We start from the raw sequence: 25,204 nt of genomic DNA, 5'->3' as shown, positions 1-25,204 counted from the left end.
GTCACGTTGGTGATCTGGCAAGACAGTAATTTTAAGAAGTTTTGTAGTTTAAGAATATTTAAAATAGTTTAAAAACTGTAAAGCTGTAACACATGGTTTTTACAACTAGTTACTAGGAAACTAAGGAAAGTACTTATTAGCTTGAATAAAAGTAACATGAAAGCAAGAATGCTTTAATTAAAAAAAAAACCACCCCAAATTCTAATGCATTATTGGAAAGTTTTTCTAATACAAGGAGGCATATTGCTCATTGAGAAGGAGTTTGATGAGAAAAGCACTTACTAAATTAACAACTATGAGATGACCAGTTCAGGGATGAAGTAAATGCCCAATTTTGGGAAAGATGGCAGGTGCAAGAAAAAGGAAAAGGATAAGAAAACAGTTTCGGATAATACCGACCCTTCTTCATCATGTATTGCATTTGACAGAAATTAACCTTTTAAAAAGTTTTCCCAGACAGTTTTACTTACTTTAACTATTCTGTGTATAATGTAGTTTAAATTAATCTGCACTTGATGTTATGTCAAAACACTGCCTTCATCCTTTGATCACGTTAAGTGTTTCACACGCTCCACACCAGTACACGTGCAACTAAAGGTAGAAGACTTCATGAGAATAGATTTCTGTTCAAAATCTCAGCAGAAGCTAATAAACTATTTTTTAAAAATTTCACTACAAAATCAAAAAGAGTGATCCAAAGAGATGAGTTGTACATTATGATATACAGTAGAGTGTTGTGTAATAAACATGGGTTGATAAATGATTGAGTGCATTAAGTAGCAATATTTCATTAAGGAGGCTGTACTGCGTTACATATCGAAATCTAGTTAGAAAGTGTATGCATTTCCTAACATTGAGCTACAGTCTTAAAGACAAAGGCACTTCCAAAGTGTAGTGCTTAGTGTTTGCAGCACATCAGTACAGCTGAACTCAGAGGGTATTTTGGCAACTCTTAATCTGAGCTTGAATAGGGGCTTTAGAAAAATAAGGCTTTAAGCAGGCTTGTCATTTTAGGACCAAATTAAATAGATTTTGAAAGTTTGAACTCTTAGACTTTAAACAGAACCTCGAAATTATTGATTGGCTAAAAATGGTTTTATGGAAAAAACTAATCTGTAACAAAAACTTGGCATTGAATTTTTAAGCAACGTGTACAAAAGTTTTAAGTAGGACAGGGCAAGAAGGGATGGGGCTCTGACATTTACCACAGCAAGCATTTTTCTCCTCTTCTTGATGCGGGGGGGGGCAAGGTTGTTTGAAAATAAAATATTATTTTCTTAGGGAATGGAATTTGAATTAAAACTATTAGATTAATATTAATTATGTATATATATATCTCTTTCCTTATTTTTTGAGTATTTGATCTGTCAAGTATTGACGAGTTGTAACCTTTCACTACACTATTGATTTTTTAAATTTCTGTCTCATAGTTTTTTTGTTTTTACATATTTCCATGCTGTTTTATTTGATACATACAAATTCATAATGACTTCAAATTCAAGATAGACTAGAGAACACACACATTTACTTTTCCTTCCTTTTGAAATCACTTTGAGGAAGAAATATAAAAATGATAAAAGTAAATCCAGAGAAACAAGAAAACCCAAGAGATATGCCACCTGCAGACCAGAATAGGATGAATTTCTGGTTGAATAAAGCAATTGGGAATCACTTAATGGCAAAACCCTGGAAAGCTTAGTAACCCTGTGGCCCTATTCAGAAAGTTGGGAGGACCATCCAAAAATTGTCATTCTGCGTTATCCCCAATGTCAAAAGTAAGGATATTCTCAGAGAACATCCTAGAGCAAACCATGGGCACAGCCAGATAATTAAAGTTATGGAAAGCTAAGCTACTTACCTATCAGTATAGATGTTTCTAGTGGTTTTCCTTCTGAGGTAATGCCAGAAATTCGGCTCTCTGAATTGCAAATTCGTCCATAGGAAATTCCAAAGTGGATACCACGGGGAGAAAGGTAGAGGCAGTGCTTAGGTAGCTTGTAGCTATCCTGAAGAATATTGAACCTCCAGTACCTGGAAGATGTGATGCTCATCCACCGTTAAAGGAAGCGTGGCTGGTTACGTGGTTTCTTTCCTTCCCATGGACTCATTCTAGACAAGACCCCTGGTCAGAACTTAGGTTCATTGCTAGGCAAACAGGGATTCTCACTTGGGCTGAGGAAATACACCCCAGCTATCAGAATGTAACTCTAGCCTAGACCCTCATCTACAAGTATGAATGGACAACCTAGAGGAATCATGCTTTTGAGGAAAACGAGCACTCTGAACGGGAGGCACCAAATTCAACCAACTGAATAATGAAATGGCAGAGGAGACAGTTTAATATAGGGTACAGAATAAACTTTAAATCCTCAGAGATATTTGGGGATATATTATATCCACCAAAAAAAAAAAAAAAAAAACCCAGAAAAGATTGCTGTGAAAAAGAAAGTTAAGTTTATGTAGTATTAAAATATCTTTTAAATAAAAATTGGGTAGATGGAGTGAAGATCAAATTATCTAGCTTAGAATAAAGAGTTTAGGGGTTCTGAGAATGTAGTAGAAAGACAAAGATAGAAAATATGGGAGGAAAGTTAAAGCTATATGGAGGCTAGATTTAGGAATCCTTACGTCCTATAATAGAAATTCTAGTAAGACTGAACAGAGAAAATGGAAGAAATTATAGAAACAGCAGAAGAAAATGTCTTAGAGCTCAAGTCTTGATTGGAAGGGCCCGCAGCACTCTGGATATAAGACAACCAGAGCTTATTAGAGCGGTAGCAGTGAAAATAAAGAGGACATGATGAATTTAAGAGTTACTGGCTTTGAGACAAATTTAATTTAAGGGCTGCATTGGTAAGACAAGTGAAATATAATTCCAGATTTGAAAATTAGATCTCTGAAGAAATGATGGCTAACATTGAACAACATAGAAAAAAAAAATTGGGAAAGAAATGTAGCTTAAGGGGGAAGATATTAATTAGCCTTGAAATGTACATTTTCACCAGTTACAATTACCCTCTAAGAAAAATTCTGTTGTAGACAGATCTGCTTTTGTTTGCCTTTCCTGCAGCTTGAGCAATTCCGTCTACCATGTATAATACAATTTGGTTTTCTGAGTGTGACTTAGGGAGAGGACCTAGAGTTGAGTCATAAAATTAAAAAGCGTTGAGTTTTTGAGAGACCAAAAGCAGAAAAGTGATTCTTTTAGGTATATTAGCTGCAAAAAGCAAAGTGAATATATAGGCACCCTGTTAACTTCCCAAGAGGGAGATGATGAAAATGTCTAGGCATCAGGAGATAGAAAACAGAAATAAATTATATTCATTATCTCTAAGATAGATAAAATGTCATTGCTATGCCTATTTATTTGCTCTGGTATTTTTATTGCTTTATTTTAAGAAATGGAAGAAAATTTTTATGAGTTTCCCGAGTTTCTCTCAATCCATTATTTCTCTTAAAACTGTATGTTTTTCTATTGTGAATTCTTCCACAGTATTTTCAGGATCATGATTCCTGCAACCAAGAAGAGAATATTTTACTGAGCTTGAGGTGGGAGTGGGGTCCCAGAAGTGTTGTGAGGGCATTTGATAATCAGACTAAACGTTACTGTGTGTTAACCCAAATTGTTAGATTCTTGGTTCTCTGTACCATTCTGCTTATTTGTCTTCAGATTCAACTGGTCTCTAGGCTTGGTTCCTGCAGCAAAGGTGACTTTCAGTCACCATGTCAGTGCCTGTTCCCTGTCCTTACTTTTTATCGCAATCCTGAGAACTCTTCTTAATAGGTTCAATTCCAAGAACATCGGCATCATTTTGATTGCCAGAGAGATTTACTTCTAACTCCACAAAGGTTACAAAGTTAAGTGTAGGCATCTCTGCCTGGAAGTACAAAACATAGTTTTCCCCGATTTGAGTTTTTATAGTGATGAAATAGAAGGAAAAATAACCAGTCAAAACTGTTGAACAGTTACTTCTCACTTAAGTCAAAATAAGGTGAGTGGACACCCTTCATTTGGGCCAGAATATCTGTTAGGAAATGGATATGATGTAAAATGATGGGAATAATAGCACATAAGTCTGATATGGTAGTTTGGTTTAATATTTTTGAGCACCCTGACTTGGGAGCTGCTGAAACTTTCTGAGCAGGGGAGCACCGTGATCAGCAGAGGCTTAGTCTGCCGGCCACAGGCTGAGGGAGGGAGTGCCTCAATATTTGGCAGCAGCCCTTACTTGTAATAGGGTTCCTGGTCTTGTTGTGGGAGTAGCAGAAAGGGACAAAAGGCCAGTTGAGAGGCTATTTTCCTTTCCCCAGGGATCAGGAAATATGAAGCTAAGAGTGAATGGTGACAGTGGGAATAAAAAGAAAGGGATAGATTCCTGAGAAGTTGTGGAGAAGGAATAGACAAGGTCTGACAACCTGACTGAATATAAGCAGGGAAGAAGGAAAAGGCCATAGCAGTCATGTCAGGAGAAAGTTTTTTATCCCGATGAGGATATTCAGTCTGGTGGAAGTGTTAGGTGCTACCCTGAGTATGTGGATTTGGGGAATCATCTTTGTGTAAATGGTAGTTGAAACCATGGAATAAAGAGAAAGCAGAAGAGGACCAAGTCCGCCCCTGGGCAAAGCTGCAGTAATGGTTGAGGGGAGGCAGAGTAAACAACAGTTGGGAAGGCGAGAGGAGATCTCGGGTGTCACTTAAAGAAACTGAGGAAGGAGAGAATTTCAGAATCGAGGGGATTGATTATCTGTCAAACTCTAATAGAAAAGCTGAGGAGGATGAATGCTGAAAAGAGGAGTTATTGTGTAGGGTGAAAATTTTTAGAGCTGATGGGATCGGGTTTATGTAGGGAAATTGAGGAGAGGGGCCTTAAACACCTTAATTAAACCCATTTATTGCCTTCTAATTGGCTTAATTTCATAGAGTAGTATGTCATTATGCTTAGAAGATTAATTTACGTTTATCATTTTGTAATTACATTTTTAAAGAGGGAAAAAGAATAACGGCCAGAGGTGATTTTTGTGGGGAGAGAGCGGTGAGAACTTATGCAGAGTAGGTACACTTTCCATTTTTTGAAGTTGAAAATTTTTTTGTTTGTTGAGCCTTTTAATTTGAAGCAGTTTGAATAAATAACATGAAACATGTTCTTTCTTGAAAATGAATAGGATATATCTCAGAGTTGACATGTTGAAAATCCATTTATTAAGGTTAATTCTCATGGATATTTCTTTAAGGAATATATATATAAGTTTAGCATCTGAAAGTAGGACATATAAATAACCATAATTTATAGCAAAAAAGCACAATTAGAGAAAAAAGAAAAAGTGCTGTGCAAATTCAGAGAAGGGAGAGATCATTTTCAGCTCTTTGTTTGTAGGCAAGGGGATTTGGGGGAAAGGTCCAAGCAGAGATGAGAGGGGAAACGTGTTCCAAGTAGAAGAAACCCTGAGCCAAATATAGAGTTGGGGTCTTAGGGGTCATTGGGCATTTTTGTTTGGCTGCGTGCGGTGGTGGGAGGAGGCACTTGAAGGAAAGTTAGGGGAGATAACTGATGGAAAGATAGTTTGGTGCCGGAACTTAGAAGATGATAGGAATTTGAGCTTCATCTGGAGGTAGCAGGGAGCCCTTAAACATTTTGAACAGTGGAATGACATCACCTAGTTTATGCTTTAGAAAAATGACTGTTTCTGTTGTTTGAAATTTTAATAAGAAGCATGCAGCACTTATATCATGAGCAAAAAATGATAAAGGTAAAAGAAAGATGTATATAATTTAATCCATTTAAGTTGGATTAGAAAGTGAGAAAGTAGAGATAAGGAACCTATGAGGAAGGAGGTTTATGCAATACTTACAACATGAGAAAACCATGGTCCCTGATGTCTGCTCTTTTGAAACTGTGATTACTATTAAGTAGTCTATTATTTAATTGCTGAAGTTCTTTTTGTTGTAAATTTTTGGCTTACATAGAAAAGGGAGTGTTAAGGTTATTGGGATGTCTTGCAAAAACCCAAGGTAGATAAAGTTCTGTAGCTGGACCTCAGAAAGGTCTAGAACCAGGAGCTAAAAAGCTATTGGTAAGCCTCCCCTCCCTGCTCCCTCTACTCTGTTTCTCAGCACATTCATGGGATTCTTTTTATTTTTTATTTGTAAACTTTATCTCACTAGTCTAAGCCGAAGTTGGAAAAAGGCCTTCCTCAGCTCCTATCTTCCAGCCACCAGAAGAGAGAGAGACTGAGATTGACTGACCCTTGCTCATGGTTTCAGATTCTCAAGGATAGGACTTTGATTTTATTGTGCTCAAAGATGAACTTAGTTTTACCATTTTATAGCTAGTGCCAATCAGCTATGTCCAGGAGAGTATAAATACACTGTGGGAATTTGCTTCTCTAGATTGGAGGGTTAGTTAAGAGAGGTCATTGTGAGTTAGGCAGAAATCCCAAAGGATGTTTACTACAATTATGAACTTCATATTTTTACTGTTGCTTAATGTATTGGTTAAAAGATAGCAGACTACATTAAATTTAGAGAAGTAATATGAAAATCATACAGAAATTTCCACCCAGTAAGCTACAGAGTGTGTTTAAGTTGAATGCTTATAAAACCAGTTATCCTTGTGGGAGTGTCGGGTGTACAGACTGAGAGGAGACGAGAGTACTGGGGTGCTGGAAATGTTCTGTATCTTGATCTGGGTAGTATAGTGGTTACGCAGGTTTATGTGTGTGTCAAAATTCATCAAGATGTGTGCCCTTGATGTTTGTAAGCAGTATCTCAATTAAACAAAGTCTAGGCAAAGGTGACTTGTTTGATTTATCTGCCTTCCTTTGTCATATAGATAGATGCCCATATATCATTTTGATAGATGTTCTTCTGTCATATAATTTTGAGTGTTTCAGAAATCTAAATATCATGATGACATTTTGTTTGTTTCATTTTTTTTGTTGAGTTCATAATAGTTTACATCAATGTGAGATTTCAGTTGTACGTTATTTCTTGACTGTCACCACGTAAGTGCTCCCCTTCACCCCCAGTGCCCCTCCAACCCCCCTTCCCCTAGTAACCACTGAACTGTTTTCTTTTTCCCAGTACTTATTTATATTCCACATATGAGTGAAATCATATGGTGTTTGTCCTTCTCAGACTGGCTTATTTTGCTTTTCATAATTCCCTCTAGATCCTTCCATGTTATTGCAAATGGGATGAATTTGTCTTTTTTTCTGGCTGAGTAGTATTCCATTGTGTGTGTGTGTGTGTGTGTGTGTGTGTGTGTGTGTGTGTGTGTGTACACACACACATCTTTAATCATCGGTCAGTGGGCACTTGGATTGTTTCCATGTCTTGGCCATTGTGAATAGTGCTGCCCTGAACATAGGGGTGCATATGTTACTTTGGATTGTTGATTTCAAGTTATTTGCTTAGATACCCAGTAGTGGGATAGCTGGGTCATATGGTATTTCTATTTTTAGTTTTTTGGGGAATTTCCATACTGTTTTCCATAGTGATTGCACCAGTTTGCATTCCCACCAGCAGTGTGTGAGGGTTCCCTTCTCTCCACACCCTCTCCAACATTTGTTATTTTTGGTCTTAGTGATTATAGCCATTTTAACAGGCGTAAGGTGGCATCTTAGTGTAGTTTTGATTTGCATTTCCCTGATGATTAGTGATGTTGAACATCTTTTCATGTGTTTATTGGCCATCTGTATATCTTCTTTGGAAAAATGTCTGTTCATCTTCTCTGCCCACTTTTTGATCGAGTTGTTTGCTTTTTTATTGTTCATTTTTGTGAGTTCCTTATATATTATGGAGATTAATCCCTTGTCAGATATATGACTTGCAAATATTTTCTCCCAATTGGTGGGTTGTCTCTTTGTTTTGATCCTAGTTTCTTTTGTGTTGCAGAAGCTCTTTAGTCTGATGAATTCCCACTTGTTTATTTTTTCTTTTGTTTCCCTTGTCTGAGAGGACATGGTATTTGAAAAGATCCTTTTTAGTTCGACGTCAAAGATGTACTACCAATATTATCTTCCAAGAGTTATATAGTTTCAGGACGTATCTTCAAGTCTTTGATCCATTTTGAGTTTATTTTTGTGTATGTTGTGAGATAATGGTCTACTTTCATTCTTTGCATGTGGCTGTCCAGTTTTCCCAACACCATTTATTGAAGAGACTATCTTTTCTCCGCTGTATGTTCTTGGCACCTTTGTCGAAGATTAGCTGTCCATAGATGTGTGGTTTTATTTCTGGGGTTTCAGTTCTGTTCCATTATCTGTGTGCCTGTTTTTGTACCAGTACCATGCCGTTTTGGTCACTATGGCTTTATAGTACATTTTGAAGTCAGGGATTGTGATCCCTCTTGCTTTGTTCTTTTTTTCTGAGGATTGCCTTAGCAATTCGGGGTCTTTGATTGCCCCATGTGAATTTTAGTATTCTTTGCTCTATTTCCGTGAAAAATGTCATTGGGATTCTGATAGGGATTGCATTGAATCTATAGATTGCTTTGGGTAGTATGGACATTTTAACTATGTTTATTCTTCCAATCCATGAGCAAGGAATCTCTTTCCATCTCTTTAAGTCATTATCAATTTCTCTCAGTAATGTCTTATAGTTTTCATTGTATAAGTCCTTCACCTCCTCGGTTAAATTTATTCCTAGGTACTTAATTTTTTTAGTTGCGATTGCAAATGGAATGATATTTTTGAGTTCTCTTTCTGTGAGTTCGTTATTGGAGTATAGAAAAGCAACTGAATTTTTGTAAGTTGACTCTGTACCCTGCAACTTTACTGTAGTTGTTAATTATTTCTATTAGTTTTCCAATGGATTTTTTGGGGTTTTCTATATATAAGATCATGTCTGCAAGCAGTGAGAGTTTCACTTCTTCACTCCCTATTTGGATTCCTTTTATTCCTTCCTCTTGCCTAATTGCCCTGGCCAAAACCTCCAGTACTATGTTGAATAGGAGTGGTGATAGTGGGCATCCTTGTCTTGTTCCTGTTTTCAGGGGGATGGCGCTCAGTTTTTGCCCATTGAGTATGATGTTGGCTGTGGGTTTGTCATATATGGCCTTTATTATGTTGAGGTAATTTCCTTCTATCCCCATTTTGTTAAGAGTTTTTATCATAAATGGCTGTTGGGTCTTGTCAAACCCTTTCTCTGTATCTCTTGAGATGATCATGTGGTTTTTATTCCACAGTTTGTTGATGTGGTGTATCATGTTGATTGATTTGTGGATGTTGAACCATCCCTGTGTCCCTGGTGTGAATCCCACTTGATCGTGATGTATGATCCTTTTGATGTATTGCCGAATTCGAGTTGCCAAAATTTTGTTGAGACTTTTTGCACATGACGTTTTTAATATATGATATAAAAAAAGTAATACTTGCTTTACTTTTTTCCCTAATTTAGGAGCTGTGACTGATGAGAATTAAAGGCCATGGATGAAGATGGACTTGAATTACAACCACAAGAGCCAAACTCATTTTTTGATGCAACAGGTATAACTACTTGGGTTGTTCCACTTCCCACCTACCACATTTGGAGTTGTTTATCAAGTGGACAAATTGTAGACTCTTGCATTGATATACACATTTAGTATCTTGTTATCCTGTCGAGTGTACAAATGTTAAAGTGAGCACATTATTATTCCCCTCCTTAGAAATTTGACTCTCTCACAACCAACTCTCATATTCTTGTCAGTAACAGCAGCAGTATCGAAACCTTAGTGTTATCTTCAGTTATCTCATCTTGCCTAGTTATAGCATTAAGTCCTGTTAGTCCTCCCTTTGAAAATGTTCCTTGCTTACATCTCTTCATTCTACTTCCTACCACATTGACAGGCTCCGTCATCTCATTCTTAGTCTGCAATAACTTTTAAATTATTTTCCTTGCCCTTAGTCTCTTTTATCTAGCCCCCAATCAGAGTACTCATTGTGAAATAACACATGGATCGTGTCATTTCTCTGTTTTCCATTACCCAGCAAGTAAAATATAAACCTAAGGCCCTCCACGTTCTGACCCCATCCTACTTTTACAACTCTGTCTTTCACAAGTTGACAAAAGGAGCCTTTTGCTTCAGGAAGATGGAGCCTTACTTTACTCCCCAAACTATACAAGGAAAATTAAATTCATGTAGTTCTGAAAATAGAAAAAAAAAATTATTCACAATTTTGGATTATTGATGGTTCCAATTATATAACATCATAAAGTGATTATGCTAGGTTTTATAATGTAAAATGGTTTTATATCACAGTAACTAGCTACCCTTATAAATAAAATGTTAACGAGTTTTCCAGTGGACTTGAAATGATTATATTGCAGTATATTAAGGAAACAGCATTAACTTTATCAGGAAATTAAATATTAGTGATTTTTAATTTTAACTTTTCTTCAGTCTCTAAATCCAGTGGGGATATGTTTATTTTTCTTAACAATTTGGGATAATCTTGACTCATACTAGGTAATTTCAGTTTGATAATGATAAATGCAAAGTTATAATTCTTTCTTCATTAGAACATTAAGTATAATTAATGTGCTTGAAAGAGAGACTAAGCTCTTTGGAGAAAAGCGCACAGTATTTGCTAGCTTAATCTTGCCACAAGCAAGCCTTGGTCATGGGCTAAGTGGTAGATTGAAGGGCTATTGCATTTTAGCCCTGATTGTTAACACTTATGGTGTTTGTTTATCTTTGAGCAAGTCACTTAATCTGCCAGGGCCTCCGTTTTCATATGTCCTAATAATAATGATACCTCTCATTACAGTTTTTCAGAACACTTCCCATACATTCCCATTTGATCATCACAACAGTCCTGTGAGGTATGCATGGCAGATACTACTATCCTCATTTTACTGATGAGGAAACCGAAACTCAGAGGTTAAATGACTTGCCCAAGGTCACAAAACTAATAAGTGTCCCAACTCTGCTCTCTGATTTAAATTTTGTAACCAGTGCTCTTGCCACTAAATGCTTTCATCTTCACGTCTGCAAAATGGAGATTAGTGATTTATTGCTTGTTGTTAATATTGAGAATATTGAAAAGAAATAAATATAAAGCATTTTGTAGAAGTTCTATGGAAATTAAAGCAAACACACTCTTTTTATTATTTCTAGATGTAGTTAAAATGGCTTTAAGATTTCCTACATTTTTTAAGGTTCTTTGGCCTTTATTGATCATTTGTGTTTGTTGAACAAAGCCATGTGTCTTTCTGAGGGCCTGGCTAGTGACACACCGTTGATGAGTTAGGGAACTGCTTGATCTCAGCCTGGTCTGAGTCACATCCAGAAGCACTAAGTGACTGAATAGCTTATTTTTAGGTAAGACTTTTATAAAACTTTGTTTGCTTTTCTCTGGACCAGGAGCCAAGATACTGGATTTGTTTTCTTTTATTTTGTGTTACATTATGTTTTTAGCAAGGATATCTGATTTCGATTTTGATTTGTGGCATTCGTTCAGAGTAATAATTAGCGAGCACCATAATCTGTGCAAACTGTGTGATCTTGGTGAAGTCATTTAATCTCACTGGGCTTCAATTGATTCCAACCCTCTACCTTCATTCCTTAACTGCAGAGTGGACTAGAGTAGGGTTTCTTATGTTCTGAGGAACCTCCTGGGGGATTGGGGTCTGGGGGCTGGGAGGAGGCCAGATGGAGGTAGAGTACCCTGTGAAGTTGGGGCGGACCCTGCTCCAGCTAACCTCTCCCTCCACCGCTCCAGAGCAGCTGCTCTTTTATTCATTTTATCTATCCACAGAGACTCCTTAACCAGTTGTCTTTCCTCCTTAACTGTGGCCTTCTAGCCCTTTTTTCATTTATGCCCTGATCCTTTTATATCCTAGATTCAGAGGATTAATTTCTAAATTTCCATAGTCATAAATGGAGGATATTGTATCAGAACAAAGGGGCAGAAAACAACAAGAATGGAAGGGAAGTAAAATAAATACATGGGAGAGATGGAAGGGAGAAAAATGAGTTGAGGAAAGATGGAGCAAGAAGGAAAAGAAATGAGAAACACATATAATGGAAAATGGTATATTTGCCACCTGAAGTTGCTTTACTTATTCATTTTTATAATCATCCCTTCTTATGTATATGGGTTTAATTTTAGTGAGCGGAGAATTCTAATTTCATGAATATTTTTCTTTTATGACTGCCTCAATTGCTTTGTTTTTCTGTTATTTCCTCATCTATTAATTGATGTGGGATGAATACAAAACTTCCGTTTCTGATATGATTCAAAAATAGATTCCCTCTTTATTTCTTTATCTATCTTAATGTTTGAGAAAACTGAGGAGCTAGTCTGTTTTCTTGGCAGAAATTAAATCACATTTACATTAATTGAGGTCATCATGCATACCTACTTGAAATTTGTGATTTTAATTTTTTTTTTTTTAAGGAGCTGATGCTACACACATGGATGGTGATCAAATTGTTGTGGAAGTACAAGAAACTGTTTTTGTTTCAGATGTCGTGGATTCAGACATAACTGTGCATAACTTTGTTCCTGATGACCCAGACTCAGTTGTAATCCAAGATGTTATCGAGGACGTTGTTATAGAAGATGTTCAGTGCCCAGATATCATGGAAGAAGCAGATGTATCTGAAACGGTCATCATTCCTGAGCAAGTGCTGGACTCAGATGTAACTGAAGAAGTTTCTTTAGCACATTGCACAGTCCCAGATGATGTTTTAGCTTCTGATATTACTTCAGCCTCAATGTCTATGCCAGAACATGTCTTGACGAGTGAATCTATACATGTGTCTGATGTTGGACATGTTGAACATGTGGTTCATGATAGTGTAGTAGAGGCAGAAATCGTCACTGATCCTCTGACAACCGACGTAGTTTCCGAAGAAGTACTGGTAGCAGATTGTGCCTCTGAAGCAGTCATAGATGCCAATGGGATCCCTGTGGACCAGCAAGATGATGACAAAAGCAACTGTGAGGACTACCTTATGATTTCCTGTAAGTCTTGGGGTACGGTGATTGTCAAAGAAATTTTTGAAGGCTGTCTTTCCTAACTTAATTTCAGGGGTGAAATTTTCTTGACTTTCATAAAATTAAAGTAAATCTCATAGACCTGCATTGTTGTTTCAGTTTGGAGCCTGTAAGATAACTCAAAGTTAAGAAAAGTGAAATGGTGCAGAGTAAAGAGCTGCTTCTCTATAAGGATGCAATAGAAAGATGAGATGTCTTCAGTCTAGAAAGACAAAGACGGAAAGGAATAGAACTGAACTTTGTGAAATCGTGAAGGATGTCATTAGGCTGTTACCAGCCTTTATTAGAATTAGGAACCCTCTTGAAACTTAAAAGGAGTTTAACTTGGAAAAAAGTGTATAACCGAATTACTTATATTCTTGTATATGGATGTACGCTACTATTTATGTAATACTTATATACTCACTCTACTTATATAATATATAAAATGCTATTTATATAACAGATAGCATGGAAAAGAGCTCTGGAACAGGATTGAAACATAAATGATTCCAAAGCATGATTTCAAGTATGATGGACTCATATTAAGTTATTGAAGAAAAGTAAGGTGTTTTGGAACATACGTTAGTCTGAGAGGGCAGCTGTGTCTTCTTGTGACATATTTTCTTGGTATCACTTTCAGAGATAAAATCGTCAGTTGGATAGACCACAGTTTTGACCCAGTATGGAGATTCTTATGCCTTTAGGAACTAAACTTTAGACAAATAAAGACTTACAGACCATTTGCTTAGATAAATTCACAAGACTATTTGCTTTGCTTGAATACCCATTATAATACAGGAATTTAATATAACATATAGTAGAGTCCACCAGCACTTTAGGAAATACCTTTTAAAAGTTCTTGAGGTTTTAGAAATCAATAAATTCTTTGTGTAAAGAGGAAGAAAACACCTTCATTCAATGCATGTTTATTGGGCCCTTACTATGTGTCAGACATTGTTGTAGGTAGTGCAGAAATGGATTTGTGCTAAATAAAAAAAGTACCTGAAACCATTATCCTTGGAGAGCTTACAGTCTACCGCTGGAGAAAAAGATAGGTTACACTGTGATGCAGAGGTGTGACTAAATTGCTGAGGAGACAGGAGGGAGTTGCTGACCTTTGAACTCAAGGATGAGTTCTGGTTTTACAAGTTAAAAAAGAGCATGGGTGGGAGGGAGACATTCCTGACAAATGGTATAGTATGTAAAAACGGTCCTGGCCTCTGCTGGGAATGGTGGGAACTTTAGGATGTACTTGTATATCTTTGTGCACTTTGTTTAATTCCTTAGAATAAATTTCTAGAAATAGAATTGCTGGATCAAAGGGTGTACACGTTTACAAGTCTGGTTATATTGTCTCAATATTTATTTTATTTTATTTTATTTTTTTTGGTGAGGAAGATTGGCCCTGAGCTAACATCTGTTGTAACTCCTCCTCTTTTTGCTTGAGGAACATTGTTCTTGAGCTAACATCTGTGCCAGTCTTCCTGTATTTTGTATGTGGGATGCCACTACAGCATGGCTTGGTGAGTGGTGTGTAGGTCCGTGCCCAGGATCCTAATCCATGAACCCTGGGCTGCCGAAGTGGGGCACGTGAACTTAACCACTACACCACTGGGCCTTGCCTCAATATTTTTCCTAGTATAACTCCTTTCACCAACTTTATGAGATTGTCTGTTTCCCTACACTCTGACCAACACGGAGTATTATTTTCATTTTTAGTTTTTGCCAATCTGACAGGGGAAAATATGGTATCCTGTTTCAAGTTTGAATTTATTTTAGGAAGATAATCCTGGTAGTAATATGGAATAAGAATAAGCATAGGTGAAGGAGAGATTAGTGGCAGAGAGTAGTTGAAATGGTTCGTGTATGAGATAAAGAAGATCCTAAGTACCTTCATAGTAATGGGGACAGAGAGAGGGAGCTGGATTCAAGAGAGATTAGGAAGTAAAGTGGATGAGGTTTGGTAACAGATAGAATAGGGGTGGGGATTTGAGGGAGAAAGACTTCAAGGAAGACCCTAAGACTTCTACCTTGGGAAATTGGGTACCTGGTCATGCCATTACCTGAGAGGAGGAATAGATTTAGTGGAAAGACAATGAGTTAGGCCCTGTTAAAAGTTTGAGTTGCTTGCTGGGGACAATCTGGTGGATGTTTTCTCTAGGCAATTGAAAACATGAATTTGGTGCTTTTGAGAGAGTTTGTGGCTAAAGGAAGAAATTTGGGACAACAGAATATAGGTATTATCCTATGTGGAAATGGATGGTGGTCCCCAGAGAGTGCTTGTAGAGTAAGAGTCAAGTATGGATCCTTTGGGTATTTAAGGAGTAGGGAGAGGAGAAAAACCTGTGAAAATCAGGAGGTTTTGGGAATAGGAGGAGGCGAAAAACCTTTAAAGAGTGTTTTTAACACTGTAAGAGAGAAACAATTTCTAGAAGTGTCGGTCATTCAGGAGAGTGGGCTTTTTCGTTGGGCAATTAGGAGGTCATTGGTATCTTAATTAGAATAGTTTCCATAAAGCATGGGCTGATGAAGGGGAGATAGAAGAGATGAGCCGTAATGGATTGAGAAGTTGGCAGAGGTGGAGTACGTGAAGTGGTTTGTATAGATTGCCATTTTGATCAGTGAAGGGATAGAAGAGGCAAGAGTACAACTTTTGGTGGTTGGCTGGATGGTGAACATGTGTTGAGCACATTTATAGGCTTATGGGTGCAGAACACAAACCATTGGATAGAGACGGACTGAAGATAAAGGAGGGGCTAAGAGATGCAGCAGGTTCTAGAGAAGAGGAAGGAGGACTGATATGTGAGTCCTAGGGAGGACGAGTGAATCCTCCTCTCGAGACAGGAAGGCAGTTGAGGATGGGGCCCCTATCCATAAAATTGGAGAGCCAGGGATGGAAAGTAAAAGGAGTGGTTGAGTGTTGGGAGCTATTTTCTCTGTGCAGCAAATTCACCTGCTAATGTAGAAGGACCTGCAGAGGTTGGGTGGAAACTGAAGGATAGTGGCGAAGGGTTGAAAAGCCTTTGCCTTATGGGGATGAGCTGGGGCAGGAAGCTAAGAACTTGTAAGATAGATGGCTGAACTTTATTGAGGGGCCAGCTGAGATTGGGAGTCTTAAGTTTGTATGTAAGACACACTGTTTAGTATGAAAATGTTATTTTTAAACACCACTGCCAGATTTTCAATCACAAGACCAGGCAACCCAGGACAAGGCTGGAGAAAATAGGGAGTTGGCTTCGTCATGCTTTGTGAGGGGAAGAGGAGTTGGTGAAACACTTAAGAGAAAGCAGTCTCTGTTCTCTTTGATTTCTCTTTTTGTTTTCTGCCTTCTTCTGTCTTAAACTTGTTTGCTAAGGAGTAAAATGCATGGCATTGGTTTGACTTTTAGCTGCACACTATCTTTTGCCTTTATTACTGTTTTAGGAAGTTCACCCCTCCCAGAAAGTCATTAAAAAACCCGAAAGTTGCTTTAGTAACAGTTGACGTAGTATACTAGATTCCTGTATTACAGAGTCCAGACTTGTAAAATTTTCACTGAAAATCTTATAATCATCTTTCTTTTAGGCCCTGGGTTTCTGCTAATTTACATAGATTTTAACGTTCCTGAAAAAAGTAAATATGGATGAACACAAACTGCTATTGTAGTATATTTTAGTATATTTTATATATGTATATATAATATATAGTTTAATAATACAATGATAATTTATTCCTTTCCTTTTAAGATAGAATGTCACATCCAAGCTCGAAGAATACAAGAAACACACACACGAGTTATCTTACTCTATTTTACTATAATGAAATAGTTCGGTTGGTTTTAAATTGGGTTTAGAGATGGCGACTTTTGGTAATATCTTTTGTTTTCTCTATTATACAGGCACTTTGTCACTGTTTTTTCCTCCCCTCCACACCATCGTTCCTTTTCCCTTCAAAGTAATGATCATGGTATAACATTTAATTTACTGTTGGCTTTGGAATGAAACCAATTGAAAGCCTTGGAATTAATTAGCATTTTTCTTGTTTCAACCTCCCAGTAAAGATACTTCTTTTATCCTGCATTTTAGCTTACACAATATATTGATTTCACAAGTTTGGGATTGACAGAGGCTTTGTGGTAAGTGTATAGAGGAACTGTGGCCCGATTTTATCTGAGATAGAGAGTGCTGAGATGCCATTATTAGCGGTCAACTTGAATGCTTTTCATAATATGAGAGATGATGGTGTCTCTGAATTCCTATGATATTTATTCATCACTTCATAAGTCAAAGAAGAAAATGAACAGAAGTCCAAATACTCTTTAAAAATTTCAGTAAGTCGTTGAATCTGAGAGCCTAATAAGCAGCTTTTATAAAGTTTTTAGTGTCTATCTTGGCAGATTTCTTCCCTCTGAAGGTCTCATTTAAAATGATAAAGTATCAGTCCTCATTCTTTATAGTGTCATGGTAGTGTATATTGACACAAATGCTCGTTGTCACAGTATGGCTGCCTTTGAGGTCAATTCATCTAGTCTTTGCAGTCTAGATTATGATTCTTTCTAAATTGATTGTATGTTTCTTGAAGACAGGAACTGTCTAATGCATCTTAGTCACTTATGTGTCTTCCCCATGAAACTCTATACATATTAGGTGTGAAATATTCGTTGAATAAACGAATATACGAATACTGTAGCTGAAAGTCTAGATATCATGCCTCATCCAAGGTATTAATGATATATTTCTTCCCTGCTACTGGTTCTTACTTATTCTGGTCAGGCTAGATATCGTGTTACTGCTTTGTGGCACTTAGGAATTTTCTGGCGCTCTGAGAGGTGGAGTGTTTGAGTCATCCACTTGTTACTCAAGTTATTTCTTAGTTCTCCTTTAATCTGAGACAGCTGCCAGACATCCCTAATTTCTTTGCAGTGGTCTTCAGCCTCCTGGAGTTTCACTTTGCAGCTGTATAATCAAGATGCTATTTTGTGAAACATCAGTTTGTACAATGGGGAAAGTTGGAGGAGATCTGGTGATGATGAGTCAGGCACTGCCTTAGAACAGCTGCAGGAAACAAAATATTCTTTGGGTGCCTCTGATATTAACATGATTAATGAGATGTCCCTCTAGATCTTGTTGACATTGCCTGTCTTTTAATTAAAACAGTTAGGTAGAAGATGAGTGAGAGTTAGGTGTTCCTTTCTAATCCTATATTCAACTTAAGTGTTGACATAAAGGTTTTTTGGGTAACAGCTTTATACATGTACCGTACAATTCATCCATTTAAAGTGTGCAATTCGATGGTTTGTAGTGTATTCACAAACTTGTGAATCATCACAATCTTAGAAAATTTTTGTTACCCCAAGGAGAAACTCCATACCCTTTAGTTATCACTGCCATCCACCCTCTCCATCCCCTCCAACGAAGCAACCCCTACTGTACTTTCTGTCTTGATAGATTTGTTGATTTTGGACATTTCATATAAATGGAATCCTGTAATATGCGGTCTTTTGTGACTGGCTTCTTTCATTTAGAATAATGTTTTCAACGTTCATCCATGTTGTAGCATCTATCAGTACTTCATCCTTTTTTATTAATGAATAACGTTCCGTTGTATGGGTATACATTTTAGTCCATTCATCAGTTGATGGACATTTGGGTTGTTTCCGCTTTTTGGCTGTTATGACTATAATATCAACATTTGTGTACAAGTTTTTGTGGACATATGTTTTCATTTCTCTTGGGTATATATATGAGAGTGGAATTGCTGGGTCATATGGTAATCCTATGTTTAGCCTTTTGAGGAACTGCCAGACTGTTTTCCAAAGCAGCTGCACCATTTTACATTTCTACCAGCAGTATGTGAGGGTTCTAATTTCTCCACATTCTCTCCAGCACTTGTTAATACTGTGCTTTTGATCGTAGTCATCCTAGTGGATGTGAAATGGTATCCTGTTGTGGTTTTGATTTACATTTCCCTAATGGCTAATGATGTTGAGCATCTTTTCATTTGCTTATTGACCATTTGTATATATTTGGAGAAATGTCTGTTCACATCCTTCGCCCATTTTTAAATTGAATTTTCTTTTTATTATTTAGTTGAAAGAATTCTTTATATATTCTAGATACAAGTCCTTTATGAGATATATAATTTGCAGATATTTTCTCCCATTCTGTTGGTTGTCTCCAGTCTCTCTCTCTTTTTTTTTCTGCTTTATCTCCCCAAATCCCCCCAGTACACAGTTGTATATCTTAGTTGTACATCCTTCTAGTTGTTTCATGTGGGACACCGCCTCAATATGTCCTGATGAGCAGTGCCATGTACATGCCCAGGATCCGAACCAGTGAAACTCTGGGCTGCCGCAGCAGAACACATGGACTTAACGGCTTGGCCATGGGGCTGGCCCCTCCAGTTTCTTGATAGTGTCCTTTGATACAAAAAAGTTTTAAATTTTGATGAAGTCCAATTTATCTCTATTTTTTTTCTTGCTTGTGCTTTTGGTGTCATATTTAAGAAATTATTGCCTAAGCCAAGGTCATGAGGAGTTACACCTGTGTTTCCTTCTGAGAGTTTTATGGTTTTAGCTCTTACATTTAGGCCCTTGATCCATTTTGAGTTTATTTTTGTACATGGTGTGAGATAGGGAGCTAACTTCATTCTTTGACATGTGTATATTTGGTTGTCCTAGCACCATTTGTTGAGAAGACTATTCTTTCCCCATTGGATGTTCTTGGCATCCTTGTTGAAAATAATTGACTGTAAATGTGAGGGGTTTATTTCTGGACTCTTTAATTCTCTTCCATTCATCTATATGTTTGTCCTTATACTAGTTTCATGCAGTCAGGAGTGGGTAGTGAATTTGCAAAATTTACTACCCTAAATATTAAAGACTAAATTTTAAAGTCCAGGTAAAAATGCATAATTCAGTTTTAAAGGTTTAGCAAAATTAATAAGTGATGGTGACATAATACATTCTTATGGAAAGCAAGGGTCCCTGGATATGTGTGCGTACTACCTTTTTTAGTAACATCAAAGGAAACAACTAATATGCCTCTTGAGCATGGGGTCATTCCTGCCAAAAACTGAACACTTGGCTAGAGAGTCTCTATTTTGTTTTTTTGAGGAAGATTAGCCCTGAGCTAACATCCGCTGCCAATCCTCCTCTTTTTGCTGAGGAAGACTGGCCCTGAGCTAACATCCGTGCCCATCTTCCTCTACTTTATATGTGAGATGCCTGCCACAGCATGGCTTGCCAGGTGGTGCCATGTCTGCACACGGGATCCGAACTGGTGAACCCCGGGACGCTGAAGTGGAATGTGCCAACTTAACCGCTGCACCATCGGGCTGGCCCCCAAGAGTCTCTATTCTAATGTAAACATATATGATGCTTCATTTCTAATCCACATTTTAGTAAAATATGTGCTTTCAGTTATTTTAAGGAGTTTTAAAAGAGATTAATAAAAATTATAGCAAATAATTTAAGTTTAGAACCCTTTAAACTAGTTTGGATAAGTGAAAATATCACCATTTTCAACATGTTGATTGTAAAATTGGAAATTTTATTTTGTCCAGACCATAACTTTATTAAAACTTTGATGACAGCAAGTGTGGAGTAGTAATATAGCTGTCTTCTCTCCATTTAGTTATTTTTATATTTTAAGGCCAAAGAGTTTTTCATGAAGATAAAGTTGTATCTGAAGCCCTATTTTTCTACAGTATGCAAATGCTTTTATAAAAGCTGAATGTTAATAAGTCGTTAGATTGATTAATTCTTAACTAATGCTTATTGAACTCTTTTGGTCTGCTGGCATATATATATAATTTAAGTCCATTTGAATTAATATTTCAAGGAAGAGCTCAGGTGCTAACGTGTGCAAAATGCCTTCAGACTCATCAAACCCGTCTTCTAATGAGCTTTGTGTCAATTGGCATTTCCATCCGAAGACGTATGAAGTTTGTTTGGTGAGGGGAAAAAACGTTTTGGATTGTATTTGTGGTTTGATTGCTATCAAGTCAATGTAGACAAGTTAAAAATTTTTTTAAAAACTTAAGCTTTTTTATACCAAGAAAGATTATTTAGTTGGAGATTTGTAACAGGTTGGTAACAGTAAAAATAGGTAACAGTAAACCTTCAATAAATAGTATCTGTGTGCCAGAACTTAATATACATTATTGTTTTTATAACAACCTTATAAAGTTGGTGTTATCATCATTTTACAGATTGAGTAACTGGGGCTCAGTTTAACTTGTCCAAGGTAACATAGCCACCTAGCATTAGGGCGAAGATTTGAAATCAAGTGTATTTTATTCCAAAGTGTCCGCTCTCATATTGCCTTTCTTTGTGTGTGTGTGTGTCTGTGTATGTGTGTATAAAGTTAATACTACAAAGCAATAAAGTTTGGGATAAGTAGTGCTTATTGGTGGATGGAGGAGGTAAAGAATTCCAGTGATTACTAAAATTTACAATATTATTGAATGCCCAATTTCAACAATGTTAGGAAATAATGGGGGGGGGGGCGCTTAAATATTTTCTTAGTTAACTTGTTATAGCAGAAGGCCCCCAGACAGTTTCCAAGCCCTATTCCATTGTTTTTCTACCTAAAAAATGTTATTTTCTTTCAAATTTGTTTACATGAGGAAAAGGAGTCATATATAAACTATTATTTCTACTCTTGCCCATGTTTCCTTTTCTTCTGTCTTCATTCAAAAACATTTATTGATCAGCCGCGATAAGCTAGGAACCTTACTAGCTGTTAATCAGTGAAAGTATCTGACTTTTTAGAGTTCACAGTCCTGGAGAGAAGACAAACAGAAACAGGTAATTACAGTTGAGTGTGAAAAGATATATAACTGGCTACACAAAGTATTTTGGAAGCACTAAGGGAGGAAATGGTGGGAAATTTTGGGTACACTTAAGTGAGCTAAATGCTATGAAAGCGTTATAAACCAAAGTTCTGTGGAAGCTTCGTTGAAGATATGACTAAATTTATTTCATCTCTACTCCTATCCATTTCCCTCCCTCCTGTATGGTTTGGAAGCAAATTCCACGTATCATTTTGTTCGTAAGTATTTCAGTATATAGTTCTCAAAGACAAGGATTTTTTTTTTTTAAGATTGGCACCTGAGATAACATCCATTGCCAATCTTTTTTTTCCCTCTTCTCCCCAAAGCCCCCCAGTACATAGTTGTATATTCTAGTTGTGAGTGCCTCTGGTTGTGCTGTGTGGGACGCCACCTCAGCATGGCCTGATGAGCAGTGCTATGTCCGCACCCAGGATCTGAACCAGCGAAACCCTGGGCCACCGAAGCAGAGTGTGTGAACTTAACCACTCGGCCACGGGACCAGCCCCCAGACAGGGATTTTTAGAAAAATGAAACAATAATGCCATTATCACATCTTTAAAAAAAATAATTTGGGGTGAACTGAATTTGAAGGATGAATAAAAGTTTCACTGTGTGGCTGAAGAGGGAGGAATGGCAGAGAGGAGAGTATGTTTAAAGGCAGGGAGATGTGAAAGATCTTTGAGTGTTCAGAGACTTTTTCTTTGGTGTGCAAGTAATGTCTTTGGTCAGGAGAACGGAAGAAATGGTGAGAAATAAGAGTGGCGAAATAGGCAGGGCCCAAATCATAAAGGCCCTTGAATACACTAAGAAGCCTCTTTGTCTTTTTGATGTGGAGAGCTGTTAAAGGTTGTATGCAGATTAATAACAACATACTTAGATTTATAGTTTAGAAAGGTAATCTTAATGGCAGTGTTGAGAGCGCATAAGGTAAGAAAATCAGAAACAAATAAGTCCACTATGGGAGGTTGTTGTAGTAGTCCAGGTAAGAAACAGATGATGATGGTTTGAAATAAGGTTCTATCAGTAGAGTTTGGCTGATACTGCTTCATGACATGTTTAAGAAGTAGAACTTGGATTAAATTTAGGTTTGAGGAAGAGGGAGAGTTTGAAGCTCCCTGCCTGGTTTCTGGCTTGTGCAGCCTGGCAGATGGCAAAACCATTATTAGAGGAAGAGCACATTTAGATGTGCTGAAGATCTGTCTACAGGGTTGCTGCACATAGCTGTCCACTGTACAGCTACCGTGTAAATGGCACCCCTGCGGACATGGAGCCTGGTGGCCCTTGCCTTCTAGTTTACACGTTTTGGCCGGTTGGTCTGATATTAGTTCCTAATTAAGCACAACTTTGGTCATAGTAGACATCCAATAAAAAGTGGTTCAGGGAATGAATGAATATATAAATCCAAACCCCTGTGTTTAATGCAAAAACTCTGAGGATCCATACAATCTGATGATTTATCTATTGATTCTAGGGGCTATTAGCACAGGAGACATGGTAAAATATTTGTTTATTTCTTTGTTCTGTGGGCTGATTGTTGGATGTGTATGTATCTTACCATTATTTTTATATATGTGCTTTATCAGTTTTGTTTCTTAAACCATTTGGTAAACCAAAGAATAACATTTTAGAATTTTAAAAATGCGTGTCTACATGGGACTATTTCTGAAATGAGAAAAGTCTTATTTACTGAACTAAGAATATTTTAGAGATATGTTGATCAAACTTTAAGCTTGTACTGATAAAATTCAAAAAGGTTTCTGTTAATCCATCTAAAATTCTTGTGTCTTTATTGTAGGTACTCTGAGATTTATTTAGAAATCAACACTAAAAGAATTAAGACTTTTCATTTAATGTTCAATCTGGATATCAGATTTATGCCAAGAATAAAGTGCTCAAATAAGGCAAAGATGTTGTAGTCCTCCCCTGCCCCCACCACAACAAAGACTGGCTAAAAGGTCTTAAATCTTGAAAGCCTTAGAAGTAACTGGAGCTTCAGATTGGCCTTATGACTCATAGTTACTGTTTATCTGCTTGAGACCTAGACAGAATCGTCGGACAGCTTGTCCTTTGCACAGATCTGTGATTACTTTGTGGGATAATGGGAGTGGGGGAGGGGAAAGAGAGAGGAGGAAAGAGGGAGAAAGAGTACATGCCTCTCCTTTTGGGGTCTTAGAGAAGCAACACGGTTTGTGGAAACAGCACCTGCAGCTTAGAGTCAGCCAGCCTTCCATTTGGATACCAGCCCGCCTGCTCACTAGCTGTATGAATTTGAGCAAGTTATTGACTTCTCTTTGGCCTTGGTTCCCTTATTTGTGAAATGGCAGTAATACTACCTGCAGCATGGTTGTGAGAAGTAGAGATCATGTGCACCAGGTATCCATCACAGAACATGCCCGTCAGTAACTGCTAGCCATTGTTATTGTCCACACAGTCTTTCTGTTGGTGGCATCCACTGGGCTAGCAAGACTAACTCTGGACTAGCTTCACTTAAGACCTTCCTATTATCTGTCCCATCAGGGAATTCTTGAGTAAAGATAGTCACTCCTTTCCTTTTCCCCTGCATTTATAGTATTAAGAAATCAGTTCTTGGTTAACTAGGTTTAGTTAACTATGTTTTAGACCAATTCAGTGCAATTCGGCAAATGCTTTTTGTTAATTATCTCTCTGACATGCCAGAGATCACTGTAACTTAGGACAGGCACTTGAATGGCTCTGATCCTTTAATTCCCCGTCTACAGAATGAAGCTAATTTCAACAATTTTTTTAACTTCTTCAAGAAAGTTTCAGGGATTAAAGGAAATCAGATTATAACCAGTTCTTTGAAATCTTTTATAGGCTATATGATAAAAATAAGATGGAATTTTAACCCCAGAAAAGAGGGTTCCTGAAGAGGAAGGTAAGAGAGGGAGGTCTAAACGTGAAATTTTAAGTCTCTTTATCTGCTGGAACATTTGCTGCATGAGCAGAATGCTTCCTGCAGCTTACTGAGTCTTTTAGGTGCTCTGGTTTCACATCTACAAAGAGGAAATAAAACACCTAAGTCGTGGGATTGTTGTCGTTGATTTCATGGTAAAATATTGGGAAACCGCTTACAGTGTCTGCAACGTAACAATTTCTCATGAGCCCAGGTGTCCTTTTAGGAGGAACTATCCGTCCATGGTGTATCATCACTATTAAATAGCCACCCGCCTACACAGGAACCCTTAGGATGTTGAATACTATCAAGTTTTTATCTGCAGTTTTTCTTTTGGTTGGATTTTGGGTTTAGAGGTTAAAAAAGATTGAAGTGATTAGGTAGTTAGACTTTTGAACTTGCCGGAGTAAGTTAGAACAGGCTCTTGGTTCAGAGAACTGAATTCTCTCTGACAGCAATACTGAGGTATGGTCTTAGGAAAAGGACTGGTTTCCCTCCCTGCCCTCAGTC

General features: G+C 37.4%; 1 protein-coding gene across 4 annotated transcripts in view; it reads left to right on the top strand.

Moving 5' to 3' along the window:
- The window catches only part of ZFX (zinc finger protein X-linked), a 51,346-nt gene that overhangs the window by 11,973 nt on the left and 14,169 nt on the right, over positions 1 to 25,204 (top strand). For 2 of the 4 annotated variants that reach the window (XM_046673436.1, XM_046673432.1), the window contains exons 2-3: positions 9,398 to 9,486; positions 12,382 to 12,951. In XM_046673436.1, coding sequence (XP_046529392.1) covers positions 9,426 to 9,486; positions 12,382 to 12,951 — 631 coding nt within the window. In that variant the 5' untranslated portion in view covers positions 9,398 to 9,425. Of the gene's footprint in view, positions 1 to 9,397; positions 9,487 to 10,749; positions 10,805 to 12,381; positions 12,952 to 25,204 lie in introns of all 4 variants that reach the window. The other 2 variants (XM_046673435.1, XM_046673434.1) reach the window with 2 other exon arrangements.

Source organism: Equus quagga, chromosome 10, assembly GCF_021613505.1.
Source record: "Equus quagga isolate Etosha38 chromosome 10, UCLA_HA_Equagga_1.0, whole genome shotgun sequence".
Lineage (NCBI taxonomy): Eukaryota > Metazoa > Chordata > Mammalia > Perissodactyla > Equidae > Equus > Equus quagga.
The sequence above is the reverse complement of the archived record's forward strand: the minus strand, read 5'-3'. Positions and strand labels throughout refer to the sequence as shown.